Below are 16,387 nucleotides of genomic sequence, written 5' to 3'. Positions count from 1 at the left end.
TTCACTTCTACATGGAATTTTGACTCCTGAACCTATGAACGTGGTTGCAAAACCTCCAAGAAGCAGAATTGTTAAGACATAAAGAATGAAGTTTCAAACTGGTGCCGTCCCCTGGGTCGGTCTGTATCCCCCATTCCTCTGCCTTCCCTCCAAGCTCGTATCTTTGGATGGTGTTTCTTCACCTCCCAAAAGCAGCAGAGATGTCACCTTTCCAGTAGTTGAAGAGCTTGAACGGGACATTTTCAAGGTGTTTTTGACCAGCTGCATCGTTCTCAATAACCGGTTCCCCGGGTGGGTTCCAGAGTTTTGAGATTGTGGTAATATAAAGTCAATGAGCTCAGCTCAAAACCTTTTAGTACAGAAAGTTGCTGCCTTACGCTGCCAGACAGAAATGTCTTTCAAGCAATAATTAATGTTTTGAGCATGCAAGCTTTATACAATCATCTAACACAGGCTTTTTAGTCAAAAAGGGCTATTCTTACCAGAGTGAATAGCTATTAGCAATACGTTTCTCTTGTACTGGCTTATCAAAGGAAAATATCAGTTCTTTATCACTGATATATTTCATTAGTGCTGTGGTTTGAGTTTTGCTACTTAAGTTACTTACGTAGTATGAAAAAGCAGGTTCCCCAAAGTGTCAGTTGCTCGATTGCTTATTCTTCAACTATTTTTTACTATTGCTTTTCACAGTCTGTAGCATCACAAGAAGCCTCATGCTTTCATTATTCACTGGACAAGTTAACAGATTATTCACTATTTTTCCTCAGGAGTAAACCGCTATCACAAACACAGCAGTGAGAAAGGGCAACTTGTTCTGCCGTCAACCAATTCGCTGCCATTGCTGGTCAAAGCTTACAAGGAACAAGAGTTAAAAACAAACAACTGAGTAAACCAGTGACAACAACTGCAGTTTCAAAATTAATCTTTAAATTTCAGAAACATAGACACCTGACTTGTATAATTTTCAAAGCTGGAGCCTCCAGGTGGTGCTGACATCCTGTTACTCCATGAGGTCAACACCCATGCCAATGTGTTCAGTTGTATCCTGGACCACCACCCTTTGGCTGTTACCTTCAGGCGTGGTGATTGCAGCTTTAGCAGTGAAGCTTTTGCAAATTTCTTGTTGTAATATGGTGGGTTTAAATCTATAGCCATAAAGAATAATTCGATTCCCTCTACAGTAAAGGGGAAACAGCAAGTACGTAGTAAATGAAAATATGCAAGACAGCACATAGTGAGACAGAGCACCCAGGTCATTTCAGGGACCACAGTTCAGGTCTCAATGGGCTGTGAAAAATAACTTCAGATTTTTATGAAAACAATTAGATGGTAAAAAGGTTGAAAGCTGAACAGCAGAGATGCATGCAATACAATAGAGGAATCAGAAATAGCATTTTAAGCTCCTTTAAATGAGTTTGAGTTACAGCCAGTAATTGCATTTTACTCTTATTTATTACTGGGAAGAATAAATTGTATTGCTGTACATGGATTAGAATCATAGAATGGTTTGGGTTGGAAGGGACCTTAAAGCTCCCCCAGTGCCCCCCCTGCCATGAGCAGGGCCATCTTCACCAGCTCAGGTTGCTCAGAGCCCCGTCCAGCCTGGCCTGGGATGTCTCCAGGGATGGTTCATCCACAGCTGCTCTGGGCACCCTGTTCCAGGGCCTCACCACCCTCATGGGGAAGAATGTCTTCCTTATATTTAAGCTAAATCTCTTCTCCTTCAGTTCAAAGCCGTTAGCCCTTGTCCTATCACTACATGCCCTTGTAAAATGTCCCTATTTTATGCTTTCTGATAGGCTCCATTTAGATACTGACAGGCTGCAATAAGGTCTCCCTGGAGCCTTCTCTTCTCCGGGCTGGACACCCCAGCTCTCTCAGCCTGTCCTCCCAGCAGAGCTGTTCCAGCCCTCTGAGCATCTTGGTGGCTCCTCTGGACTTGCTCCAACAGGCCCATGTTCCTTTTATGCTCCAGAGCTGGACGCAGCACCGCAGGGGGCTCAGCAGAGCTGAGGAGCAGAATCACCTTCCTCGAGCTGCTGGCCACGCTGCTGGGTCACATCCAACCTTTTATCCCCCAGCACCCCCCCAAGCCCTTCTCATCAGGGCTGCTCTCCATCCCTTTATCCCCTGGCCTGGGTTGATACCGGGGGTTGACCTGACCCAGGGGCAGGACCTTGAGCTTGTACCCTTGTACAAAAGGGCAAAACGGACCTGAGAGATGTCTGTGTGGTCGCACAGCTGCACAGAGTGAGGTGCTTCCAGATGTCACAGGTGCCATTATTTCAGGAAAGCATTTCCGAGAGAGAAACTTTGTTATGCAACAGTGTAATGCCAGAAAAACGCATGCTATATTGTGTTTTGTTTTGTTTTTCCCACCCTGCAGACAGTGCCCAAGCGTTTCCAAATGGTTAACCTGGCATCTCTACGCATCATCTCTTCCCTTCCACTGATAAGAAACCTGATCGACTTCCCTTGCGTAACAGGTAAAAATTCCACAGAAGAAACCAAGAGCAATAGAAGAAAAACAGTTCATTCTGTTCAATTTCTTTCTCAGACTATACAACCTGATCAGACTTGAAAACTAAAAAGACCTTATAGCAGGATAAGAGATAATCCAACCTCTTACACGGTAAAAGGAATATATTGTTCCGATAAAACATGTAACGTGGTGCAAGGAAACACAGTCAGATCTTAAGTTACCCAAACTGATTTATTGACAATTTAAACGTGACATATTTACAGCACTGTTTCTAAAATAATTTAACAATTTTCATAGATTTATAAAAGTACTGATAAATAGGACACCCTGACAATTACCAACCACAAATATTTCCTTATGCTACGGAACTACAACAGTAGTTCTTCTCTTTTTTCATTCTTTTTCCTCTTTTTGTAAGTCCCATAATGGAGCTGTGCTACCTCCACCCGATGTGTAAAATTGCCAATACCAAAATATAATAAAATGAACATGCAGTGTGAAAGCTGTACCAGAGAAGTGATTTCAGATGTTAAACTACAGTAAAAATATTTCAATGCCAAGTGTCTTCCACACAGAATGGACTTGTGAAAAAATAAGCTTTTAAAGAGCTATTGTTTTATCTTTCTAGAAGTTAAAACCTACAATACTAGTTCAGACATTTACAGTAACTTCCAATCCTGTGCTAGTTTTCACATGTATCTAAAGAGTCAAACAAACCCAGTAATTTACAAACACCGCTGCCCTGACACAGCGGTTAGTTAGCTTATGGATAAAAAAAATAGAAGGTGCTGATATAATTTAAGGTTTTGAAGTTAGATTATGTGTCATTCTGGTGTAACACCAATTATTCTACCCTTGGATCAACAAAGGACCGTGGTAAAGCCATCCACATCTCAAGCAGGAGGTCAGCTTGGAAGCTGGAGAGAAGATGGACCTGTGTGGTATGTATCTGAGGGTACAGGAGACCAAAAAAGTCATTGCGAAGCTGGACAATCGGAATCACAATAAGCAGCAGCATGAGATATTTGCGGGGTGTTGATTAAAGCCAACGTTTTTCAGATCGGATGAAAAGTACAACGCTCAATCTACTCCAATACTTGAAATGTAAAGGTTCTTTTCATTTGAAGCCCCATAACACAGTGTACACAAACAACAAATACTTTTAAAAAATAAAATATTGCACAGCTAGTAGGTGCAATACCAGAACACTGGTATCCCTAGCATAAGATTTCTATCTTAAATAGCTGGTTTGAACTATTCTATTCAGAGCAACTCCAAGCCAATGTTCAAAACCATTCAGAATGGTTTGTGTACATAACTAATCCAAAAGTGTTTCGACAAGGTGAGAAAGAAAAACAAACCACAGGCACTTCAGATTATTAGTGCAGCAGAAGTCATAGGCCACAACTGCATGACAAAGAACAGTTCGGTACCAATAAGTACAAAACTAAACAAGGTCTTCCACTGATCGATACGGAAACAAGAACTGTTCACACAGCACTGAGAAAACCATTCTCAAAACAGCTATCAAACGATATGTTTAGACATTGAAGAAAAATAATTGCTGCGAAGCCTAATGTAACACAATATAAACCCTACTTAGTTCAAAAGATCTAAAGTGTCCAAATTCAAAAGTCCAATTTCTCTTCTCCCCCCTCCAAAAACACCACTACATGCAGTCCATTAAAATCCAAATGTGCAAAAAGTTCTAAGCCACCTTTAGGAGTGCATCAAAAATAGGCTGACTACTCAAAATATTATTTTAGTGGAAATTTTACAGCACCATAATTAGAATTCCAAGGGAGTTCAGAATTCTTGTTCTGATAACAAATCAGTTGACACTGTTGATCCTAAAAAACAGAAGAAACATTTTGTGCATTTCCTGGTATCTGGAAGTCATGGAGATAAACAATTCTCATCTATGCCTAAAATCTTACTGTAGTTCAAAATGAAATTAAATAATCACATTTGTTGGCAATAAGTTCTCCACAATATAGCATTAGTTGTAAATTTAGTAAATTTGCCAGATTAGGAATGAAAAGTTGCTGGTACCTTGCTTACTTGCAGATGTACTTGTTTGGTTTTGTCTTTGTGCAGTTTGGCCCCTCCCTAGTAAGTCATTTACTATCAGCCTTTGAGAAAATGCAGAAGGTCCATTTCTGACCTTCCGCTAAAAGGCAAAACACAAACACATTATATATACACATGTGCACAGAACCACACACGCGTGTATATATATATATAAATCAATGTTGCTTTTTTTTTTTCTTTTGTTCTCATTTCCTATAATTTTCTTTGGTTAAGAGTCCGAACAAGGAAATTAGAGGACCGAACAAATGGATCATTCTCCAAACGCTTCCACCACTACACATCGCTAACTGGAAGGCTTGCATCATCCAGATCCACAAGGCCAGGATCCTGTTCCTGAGTGCCATTTTTACTTCGGGGTTCCGAGAGGCCCCGTTCAGTCACTTTGGAAGCTGATTCTCTTGAAGCGACAACCTGGATCTTGTAGCTCCCTGGCTTGGCCTTGGTAAAAGACTCGTGAAATCCTCGCTTCTCCAAGGCAGGGTGTTTGGCGTGAGGGTTTGGGACCAGAGGGCTGCCGTGAGCGGCTGCGGAATGTGAGGCGGCTGGGGCTGGGGCGGCAGAACGGAGAGCGTGGTTGGGTTCGGAAGAAGACTCGGGATGCTCCTGGAAAAGAAGAGCAGGTGTCGGGTGAAGCCGTCGCTGGAAAGATGCAGTTGCAGATTTCACTCTCAGAAAACAAAACAAAAAAATCAAGACAGAAAATACACAAAGCGAAGCATCAGCCACAGCAGCAGGAGGCAGGTGCTTTCTCAAGGCGGTGTGTTATTAAACGTGAGCTTACAGCACTATGTGACAGCAGCATCAGTTGCTTCATTTGAAGAAATTAAATTTCTCAAATCAACCTCAGCAGCTCTTTAGACTTCAGAATATAATCCAGCAAACTGAGGCTTCTCCTTTTACTCAGATGTTAAATAACTTTTTGAAGATACACGGTTAAAGTCCATTGAAAGTGACATCTTTCCAAGCAAAAAATGTATTTAAACATATTAATATACATCAGGCACTCATATCCTAAGTCCTGAAGCAATAATGCATATTTTACTGTTCTCTCTTCTTCGGGTACCAATTCTCCCCAATTTGTTCCAGGGACCAAACAAAAATGATAACTATTTTATGCTATCAAGGCTGTATAACTATATTAATGCACCTAGAAAAGAATCTGATCTTTAAGCTATTCCTTCTAATTGTCAAGTTACTTTCTGTTGTTTATTACTCTTAACTGCCATTCTGTTGACCTTATACATAACTTTATTAGAGTAATACTGTGAGAATTATCTTCCATCATTTACTTGTTAGAAACAAGCTCCTAGACTACCTAGGAATGATCTAGAGGTCTAGAGCATAGTTTAGATGCCCTAGGATACCCTTCCCTACCTACAGCTGTATCTGCAGAACAAAAAATTCCCCAGATTCTGCATCGTATCTACAGTATCTCTAACACCCAGGGATATCTAAACCAGCGCTGGATACGGTGTTAAGTGATACTATCAAAGCGGCGTGTGACGATGCAGCGAACAGGTCCCTCTGGCTGCGTTAGGAGCTGCTGCCGCTTCTGCCGTCATTTTCACAGCAGTTTTTCAAGTTTCTTTTTGAATGCTATGACATGAATTAATGAATTTAATCATAATGGATTCTGCCAAGTACTACTGTATGTCTTTTAATAAACTGATACATATTATCGGGTGATGGAGCTGTGAAACTTCTTTTGGACTTCAGCTTTGCATTCAATTTCAGTGAAATATTTCGCATTATTTACTTTGCCTTATTTCATACCTGACTCGATACTCCACTTTAAGAAAAAACATTTGCTTTAGAACATACAATTCAGTGATTTACCTACTATTCTTACTTTTAACTTTAGTATAATAGGCCAAAAGTAAGGGATATCAGGACAAGCTCTCTGTAATAAACTTTTTGTTAAATTTTACTGAAGGATACTCAGATTTTACTACCCACACTGACTGTAATTTCACAGTTAAGAGACTACGCCGCTGCGTTACTCCTGAGCTGTTCCGCTTGGAACAGTGTACCCATTAGACATTATAATGCTTCTATGCTTGAACTAATAATGTCATGCAGAGACTTATAAGCCATGCAAATCAGGCTACAGTATCATCCTGCCAATTACTAGAGTTAAAAAGTGCCTGTTTTCATGTGCACGCATCTGTATTAGTTTGTGGGTAGCTTAAATTTAATTTTACTTTTGCGCAGTTTCAAAAAAATGTAAAGTAAAATGGAAATATGAACTCTCATGCAAATTAGTTTTAATACTTTCCTATTAAAACGACATCGCATAACTTACATTTAAATATACAGTACTCTTTGAAATACAAATAGATGTTTTTGCCATGTTTAATTTCCAGTTGTTTTAAAAGTAAGAAAAAAAAACAGTGCAAGCCTGTAAGTGGATGATATAATTTATGAGTTAGTTTTCAGTAATGGTAATGAAAACAAGTAGCATTATTTTTACTTCTTTTTATAGTGCAAATTAGTCTCTAGTCCTAGCCCTCTGTTAAGAAGGCAAGTTTACATGAGAGCCCACATACGTGCTGCATTCACCAGTTCTTGATGTATACCTCGGTATACAAGGATTCGACAGCCTTCTGGCCTGCCGCATCTGGAACACAGTGCAAAGCTAAGATTAGAGTAACCTATACTTGGGGAAAGAAGAGAAGAGAGGAAAAAAGAAAGAAGTGATGCAGACAGTAATAGCTGGATCGCTCAGTTAGCCCCACAACAATAAAAAGAAAAGGCATACACAAGGGAAAAAAGTTATCTGCGTTTTTTCATTCCCCCAAAAAGAACCAAAATTTATGATAGGAAGTTTAAAATAAAAGCATGAAGCAGCTCCCAGCTGCAAAAAAAAAAATAATTGAGAGCTTAGACTGAATTAACAGAAATACAATATCAATGCAAATATTAAACAAAGGCCAGATTTAAATGATTTGATTTCAGATAATGGGGGTAATGATATATTCAGCTTAATATAAAACCTCCCATAGCCAGCAAGTGAAAACCACAGCTTGCAACATCTGAACTGTAAAGTATTCCATTGGTTAAATGTGGAGATACCTGGAGACACCGTGACACCACAGTGACCTTCAGGACTTTTCGTGAGTTATTGTACTTTGTACTGAACACCTAATACAGTTTAAAAGCAAAGATGTCTGGAATGCGGGTACCCACACGGCTTCACAAATATTAAGACTTGTCACAGTTCAGTGTTCACGCTCGATGGTGTTCACACTACATTTTCAACAGCAAACACTAACTCATGCGAGCAGAGACGTCTCAGAGAAGTTACTTTAGATTTGAATCTGTATCTGCATATACAATAAACTAGCAACAACAGAGAACGGCAATTCAGTAGTCAGAGTTGTTAAAAACAAATTAGGATATCGTAATTTGATTGCAAAATTCAGCAATTAGCAGAAACACCTCGCAGGAATTGGAAAGCTTCAATTTTACTTTCAGACTAGTAGTAGTGAGAAAGATCATACTGAACTTAGACTTTTTTCTAGGTTAACACTTATATTATTTACGTGTTCAAGACAACACACATAAAGTTCTCTACTGGTAAGACTAAGAGAAGCGCTCAATTAAAAAAACCAAAATATTTTCTGCGAGTCTGCATTAAAGTTCATGCAAAGATACCACATTACTACAGGACACGACAGAGAACAGGCAAAAGGAAAAGCAACTATAACTTCATGTGCACAAGTAAACACCAATTAATCACATTTTTTCTCAGGTTCAGAATAACATACGGAAGCTGCCGATCTTCCAGGTCCCCGCTGTGCTACAATGGCCCCAGAAATTGCTTTTATCCAACTGTGCATGTCTTCTGGACTGTCCGCCTGGATCAAACAACATTAATTACACTCAACATCATCAACTCGCAACCTTCCCAGTGTCCTGAGCATCTGCATTAAAACGACAGCCTTACGCTGCTTTACGAGCCTGGTATTTAAAGCCACTTAACCCAAACATTTCTTAAAGTGTTACCCTGAATTTACTACTACGTGTATATAGTTATATAAAATAATAAGTAGGTATTTTTATACTATTTGCACATTCTAGACTACAATTTTTACTTTAAGCAAACAAAAATATTAAAGTGCCTGCAGTAGATCTGCTGAATCCACTTAAGCTTTGAAGAGTGACACAACTTCTGTAATTTTCAGTCACTGTTGCACTTCTATGGGGTATTTAATGACTAGTCACAGTAAAATCAAAATCAGTCTCTGTTGGGGGTGAGTTGTACATTTGCTTAGAACAACAGTGCAAAAGATGCAATAGATTAACAGTGAATAAATACATATCTGGGATAAAGACAGATAAAAAGCTAAAGCTATCCCAGAATTTAGTTGCAACTTTATTAAACAAGCACATCCAGCCAGCAAGAAACATCTGCAACATGGCAATTATATTCGACTATAGGACAGCCCATAACTCAGCATCTGCCACCATTGCCTGTATTAAACTAATTGGGCCTTTCTCATCCTCCAAGAGAAACTGAAAAATTATTTCCAGTATTACTATTTCCAGCATCACATTCCCACACAGCTGGGAAAAGCAAAGTCTTTGTGGTTTGTATTATATCCAAACATTTAGAAGGTGACATGGTAAGGATGCAGTGATGAAAGTGCATCTGGATACATATTACCAAATCAGTACTGAAATCTAAATGCTGCTGCGCTTTAGTAGATGTTTATTGTGACAAGTGACTTGAGAACCCAACTACTATACATAAAAATTCAGTACTTCAAAAGAAAAAGATTTAATATATTGAGTTGAACCTACAGAGTCTAAAGACCTGAATACCAACCAAATCACACTAGGATTTATTGTTTATTATTTTCATAGGCTACCAACATAACACTTGCTGTTAGATGAAATATTTCTTATATGCATCTTTCTGAAATATAATAAAGATCACATTCCCTCTGAAAATCACAGCATAGTTAAATACAACTACAAAAGCAAAATAGCAACTCTGCTTTGAGCATGGCAGTCTCTTAGTTTTGCCCAGTTTAAAAATAAATAAATTACCTGTACATAAAAGGTTCGAGAAGTTGTTACAATTTCAAAGAGATTGTCTCTCATCATTATATCACTGTAAATAAAACACAAAAATACTTCAACAGCAAGTACAACCTTCCCACTTCACTTTAAAAAGATGTGCAGAGAATCGGAGCATTTGTTGGCCAAAGACATTTCTGTATCACTCTACTGTTGTTTTTTTGGTAAATACCAGGTAGAAAAAGAAAACCAGCACCTCCTCCTCATTGTAGTCCTAAGACTCTTTAGTTTACCAGTGACAGGTATGCTGCTATGTATATTTTTAATTGGAACATTCTAAACCATATCATGTTAAGTTAAAAAATGTTTATTGCTCTAGTAAAATGGCTAAAATTTCGTATTTATATTTTGTTACGACTTTAAAGTATTGGCCCTAAACAGTAGCCTGCTAGAAAAAAAAATAATGTCCAGCATAACTACTACAAAGGAAATTCATTTCTTACTATATTGTCATTTGGTGGAAGGGAAAGAGCAGGAGAGAGTGTTCTCATCTGAATTCAGACACTGAACATAAGGTAATGTTCTCTAAAGGTTTAGAGACACTATACGTAGAGTACAGACTCCTAAAATTGCTGCCTCAGACCAGACAGCACCCATCCATCTCTAATTCATGATTGCACATTACTCCTTTGTTCCACCCTTGTCCAATGCATTTACATTCTACCCAACGTTACAAGTTTGAAACACACGCTAAATGCAGAAAGCTCAGAATCAGCTTTATGCACAAAGTTCTCCGTTGCTTCCCACGAGCAGCCGGGCCGTGACAAGGCAGCGCAGCCCACGGAACAGCATCAGCGCTTCTCACCTTTGTTTGCATTCCTGAACTTTATGGACCTCCTTCAGTGGTATAACCCTAAGAGGTTCCTTTTCCTGAAAAAAACCACAAAAAATAATTCAGTAGAGTATATCTAACAACTGGAATACAGTGAGGAAGCCAGAGGTCAGGAGAGCTGACAGCAGCAGACTTTATAAATGAGACTTTTGAGGCAGTCGGTTATGCAAGATGTGGTGTCAACCAAAATTTCAATTGCTTTTTGTACGTATTGAACCAACCATGGCACTTTGCAATGAAGAGGAGGACAAATCAAGAATTAAAAACCCCAGAACATACATTCACCTTACCACCTGTCCCTTTCCCCAAACCAGATCAGAAAATTAAATCTGGCTTCAGGCAGTTTATTTCAGTAAAACTGCTCTTATATTCATTTACTACGAAATGTTACAATACAGGGTGTTTTGTTAATTGTACTGCATGGTATGACTTTAAATAAAATTCATTGTATCCTATACTCAATACAATTAAAAATATGAATAAACCAATCATACCAAAACCCGTAAAAGAACAATTATTCTTAAAGCGTATGAAAATCCTGCTACTGTAATTCTGTCCAAGTTTCACACAACAGGAAAAACGTGAGAACATTCAAACAGCAATACTTTCAGTTTTGCCATGACAGCGTAATGTCATACGGAGTTATTTTCCCACGGTTGTCGCAGTAAAACACAAACAAACAACTTATTTTACCTCCTGATGTGTTTTCTTTAGGCAATATTACAATGGGCTACTTCAGTTGGCTTCAGCTTATAGACAAAACACAAGTTGTCAGGTCTGGAATGACTCTTTTCTCTATAATTTCTATTATGCATACTTAAGAGATTTATGCTGTTACGGCAAACAGCGAACGTCACCGAATATCACCATCCTCAAATGATAGTTTTCATTAGATCACTTTACAGCAGATCACATAGACAGGTTTTAATACTTGATATTTTCAGTTATTTTGGTTTTCTCTTCCTAGGTTCACTCATCCATTATAACAGTTTTCAAAGTAATACATCAAATGTCAACTGCGAGACCATCCCTGGAATACAGATGCCTGATCTCAGCTCAGAAATGATCATTTTCCAAATCTGATATTGCCTGTATTCCATTATGCTCCACCTGGAGACTGACCAGGGCCCTTCCTCCAACCGAAAAGAGCAGAGCATTAATGGAGGGTGGGGATGGGACACCAAACAACCACATCAAAAAAAACATCCCCGGAATCTATACATCCTTCAACTACAAAACCCCATCCAACCAACAACAACCAAAGATAAACCCCCAAACAAACACACACACACACACACACAAACCAAAAATACAACACCCACACCATTTTTTACATTTTGGAGAGCAGAGAACTTGGATATATTTCTCCAGATGCAAAAGATATCCAGTACGAGCCATGTGAAGTACTGGTGAGCAGGCCAGCTGCCAAGACAAACAAACTTCAAGCAAGATCCACACTTGACTGCTGACTGGGGCTACTGGGAACTGAAATCCACCAGAAAGCACTTTCCAGAATTAGAAATCTGATGCTGCACTGGCTGAAACAACCTCCACGCTACAGCCTTCTTATCCACAAAGGCACCACAAACAATTTTTTTCCCCTATCTTTGTGTTACTCTCATTAGGAACAGATGATTAGGGACGGGGGGATCTCATGCTTTGTCACAAGAAATCATTTGCCACTTGAGATCTTCCAAAGAAAGCACTTCACCCTTTCAGTGTTTGTAGGAGATAAATAAAATCTGATGGGTATATGATTAAATTGTTGCAGGTGTTTTCTCTTTGGTAGGTTGTGCTGTGTGAATATTTTGCCCTTCCCACTCCAGAGCAAAGTGTCTCCAACATGTGTGTTTCAGACAAGGCAGATACTAAGTGTTTAAAAAACTATATGAAACGTGATTATCATGATTAGGTTTTCTAACCATGGAATTTTCTGATTAGCCACAATAGTCCAATAGAAGGACACTGTATTATCTATCTATTCAGTACTATCTATACAGAAGAGGGATGACTCTCTCAAAATGGAAAGAAAACCTGATTTCAGTAAAAACTGTGAAGTTGTATCTACTTCGCTGCTGTATGACAGCTGGTCAGTCCAGCACCTTCCTCACACTGCAGCCCGGGGATACGAGCCCGAAGAACAGAGGGCACTAAGATAGTTTAAATTGCTCACTTTAAATAAACTGGAAAGGAGCAGGACAGAACACGAAAAGTAGATGCATTTCTACCAGCTTTCTAGTATATTCTCTCACAGTACAATTCTTCAATGAGCAATCTGCACTCAGATTTTATTTTAAAATGAACAGAGAGGGTTTATTAGAAGCAATGTGTAAGAATTGTGTTATGCTGACAGTTTAACAACGACAATGATGCAAGATCAAACTCTGGCTACTGCTGTATTCCCTCAGTAAAAGTAAAGCAAAGTTTTCTCCAAAAACAGCCTGAAAATTGGCTTCTTGACACTTTGCATCTCACAGTGGGCCTGTAAACTCAGTTTTCCTTGATTTATAATACTCTACAACTCCAAATTTGTTCCTTGTGTGCAGATGTTCTCATGTTTACTAAATGTGGGATTCCTTTTTGGGCAAAACAGATCCTCCCCAGTACCAGCCACTTCATTTGTAAATGAAGCCTAAAAGCACTTAACATTTGGTCAAAATTGGTCAAAAGGTTCAAGAGCGATGAGTAGGGAAGAAAGATCGCAAAACCAGACCAAACTAAGTGTTGCTTCTGAGCAGTAGAATTCTTTACCTGTGGCTGCCCTGGTGAAAGAAGCATGTGGGGAAATATCCCATCATTTATATGAGAAAACACCTCATAATCCTAACTTTAAATTAAGAATTACAAGATTACATTTTTGTCTCGCCACATAACGATAAGCCATTTCAAAACCATAATTGATTATATGTGAGTACAAAGTGACATAAGCTACTAATATGAAAATCAGGGTTATTGTAGAATATATCCTATTAATGCTCTTCAGTGCCCTACAGACAGGTTTCTAAAAGGCAGACTGATGTCTGACTTAAGTCATCCTATTAATTTGTTGTTCTTCCCAATCCTGAAAAGTTCTTCCAGTACAGACTGAGTTGCAGGATCAGCACAGCGCATTTTCCAAATACAAGTATACTACTTTAGATTGTTTTTTTTTGCAACTGCCACTGGAAAACACATTTGGAAACTTACCAGTTCAGACTTGAAATATCCTATTGTGTTTTCATCTAACTGAAAGTATCTTCTCTTCCAGTTCTTCATCTGTTACGAGAAAAATAAAAATGTATATACTTTTATATAAAATACAAATATATTTACATCTTCTATTACTTATTTATATACTTAACTATATTTGTAATTGTAACCTATACTTACGTTATATTGTATAATCCCTATTCATAATTATTAATCTACAAATTTATAAGTTTAATATATTACATACATTTATTTATGTGTTGTACATACATATAGTGCCCCCAAAATAATTCTGCCCAATTATTTTTTTTAAACTGCAAAAATTTAAAATTCTGAACTCTATTTTCTATTCTAAGGATTTCTCAATCTCCACTGAAACTGTGGCAACTCAGCAGCACAAATACCCCATAAGAAATGTAAAAAGACAGTGCATTAAAGGTTTCTTGTTTATTTTTAACAAAAAAAATGCATGTTACAAAAAGAAGCTTGGCAATCCAAGATGAAATGAGTCTGAGGACCCATGAAACACACTATTCCTGCTTAATCTGAACTATCTGTTCCTTCTTTTCAGAAGGCATCACGTGAGCAGTTCCACTTGCGCTAATCAGTCTGACAAGTTGTACAATTCCTCCTCTGAAGTGAAAAATTAGCTTTTTGAAACATTTCAGTGATTTAAAAAACATACAGACATTGAACTTGTGCCTTAATGCAGATGCTTCTAGTAAGCAAAACAAGAATCTCTGCGTAACTGTAGAACAGAAGAACTAGTGGCACACACTAACAATAGCATGAAAGTATCTGCGCACACAACTTTTCCCTCTCCAAAACATCTCCAGCAATGTAACGCTGAAGAAAGTCGTGAAAAGAAGTAACACAGACATGAATTACGTGCTACTGGAGGGTAAGTTTTATCTTTAGCCATCATTAACACTGTCAGTAGGGCTAAAGTTACTGGTAATTATGTCCTTTCTGTTTTTAATCATCTACTTCATAACTATCACCTTAGGACCTTTGTTCTTTCTTAATGAATCACATTAATCTTAAATACTTACCACTGCTCCTTGTTTTACACAGTAGCCAGCTTTGATAATAGCATTATCTGGGGGATGCTTAGCAGTAAAATAAGGAAGGTGACTTTGTGACCGTTTCAAATAATTTCTATCACTCCCTTCGCTGCACTCACTGATTTCTTCTTTCTAGAAAAAAGCAGGAAAGTTCAGAATAGTCTCAGGTTTTTTTTTTTTTTCCTAAAAGTCTAAGAATAGCTATACTAGTTACAAAAGAAAATAATTGTATCATCCCCTGACCACAAATCCCATTTCTAACTCGATTGAAAGGATATTTCAACTGATTTCTAGAGACAATGAGACTCTCCAAGGGCTCTGGTTGAGAACTTGCAAACTCTATTTATAAATTATACTAAGAAAGTGCTGAATGTTCTCAATGAGACTCAATGAATAATGTTACAGAACTAAAATCAAGAGATATATAAATATATATATGTATTTAGTGCAAACACATAACACAATTTGAAGTGCAAAGCACTAGCGGTGGCTACAGCAAAGAAAAAGCTGTTTCTAGGACCACAAGACATCAGAATTTACTAACTTTTTAAATGCAGGTCAGGTGTATACATGTCATTTACATGAAAATAATCCAATCTGTAACTATTTTCAGCTCAGGGAACTTCCAGAAACAGTTCTATATCTTCAACACTGCACAGATTCTTCTTCCATGAGCTTGGCCAATCTCTCAAATTGAGAGAAGTTCCTCACACCCACGCCATCTTTTGGCAATGGGTGCTTTACATTTTGTTATTACTCCCTGAAAGGGGAACTCCTTCCCTTTGTTTCACCTGCTTACACCATTAGCTTTGTTTAAAAGCCCACAGCTCTCATAGCGGAAAAGAAAGTTTACACCATTTACTTGTGCCGATTGTGATGGTGTAGAGCTCTCACATCCTCCTTTAGTCATTTCTTTCACACACAGGTACCACCAGCCTACTCAGCGGCTCCTCATGTGGAAATCATTCCACATGGACCAATCAGCCCCAAAATCTTTCTCCGAACCTTTCCAGTTCTCATTTTTAAGATGAGAACAAAACTGGACACCATAATCAAGGTTTTGGCCAAGGCAGGATTTATTCAGCAACAAAGATATTTTCTGGTTTGTTCCTCCTTCTGCTAATAAAACTTTATACTTGTGGGTTTTTTCCTGCACTGTCACTGAACAGCGAGATGATATTTTCTTAGTGCAGCTGCAACTCCTCCCCTCTCTCTCATGTGGAAATGGTTATTCCACAATCTAGTATTTTATATTAAAACTAAGACTGTTTTTTGCAGAATCCCCTGCGTCACATTTGCTTTCACCGAATTTCACTTGCTTATTTTTTCACACACACCATTTCACAAGGCTCTTCTGCAGTATTTCAACCTGCTCTCATCCTCACTACCTCTAATAACATAGTGTATATACTAATCAGCTGACTTAATCTTCTCGTGTTTTACCCACTTTTCCTGACAGTTAACAATGCCAAAGTTCTGTCTTTTTAATGCCAACAATTAATTATTGTTTTCAGCATAGTAACAGATATCTGTGATTAAAAATCCTCATATCTGTGATTAAAAAAAACTAAAAATCAATACTCAAGTAATTCCTTACAGTCTTGTATAATTCTCTATAATCTTATATAAAGGGAATAAAATACTCAA

The 16,387-nt window shown here is 38.2% G+C and overlaps 1 protein-coding gene across 5 annotated transcripts in view; it reads right to left on the bottom strand.

Annotated features, from left to right (window-relative positions):
* Window positions 1–2,694: 2,694 nt before the first annotated feature.
* Window positions 2,695–16,387, bottom strand: part of PLEKHA1 (pleckstrin homology domain containing A1) — a 37,928-nt gene continuing 24,235 nt past the window's right edge. For 2 of the 5 annotated variants that reach the window (XM_082053282.1, XM_082053283.1), the window contains exons 7-12: window positions 14,729–14,872; window positions 13,674–13,742; window positions 10,461–10,525; window positions 9,626–9,689; window positions 8,341–8,430; window positions 2,695–5,176 (exon numbers count right to left, since the gene is read on the bottom strand). In XM_082053282.1, the coding sequence (XP_081909408.1) occupies window positions 4,847–5,176; window positions 8,341–8,430; window positions 9,626–9,689; window positions 10,461–10,525; window positions 13,674–13,742; window positions 14,729–14,872 (762 nt within the window). In that variant the 3' untranslated portion in view covers window positions 2,695–4,846. Of the gene's footprint in view, window positions 5,177–7,119; window positions 7,225–8,340; window positions 8,431–9,625; window positions 9,690–10,460; window positions 10,526–13,673; window positions 13,743–14,728; window positions 14,873–16,387 lie in introns of all 5 variants that reach the window. The other 3 variants (XM_082053286.1, XM_082053284.1, XM_082053285.1) reach the window with 3 other exon arrangements.

The sequence above is a fragment of the Streptopelia decaocto genome, assembly GCF_964273445.1.
Source record: "Streptopelia decaocto genome assembly, chromosome: 5".
NCBI classification, from domain to species: Eukaryota; Metazoa; Chordata; class Aves; order Columbiformes; family Columbidae; genus Streptopelia; species Streptopelia decaocto.
This window is presented reverse-complemented; position numbering and strand designations above follow the sequence as displayed.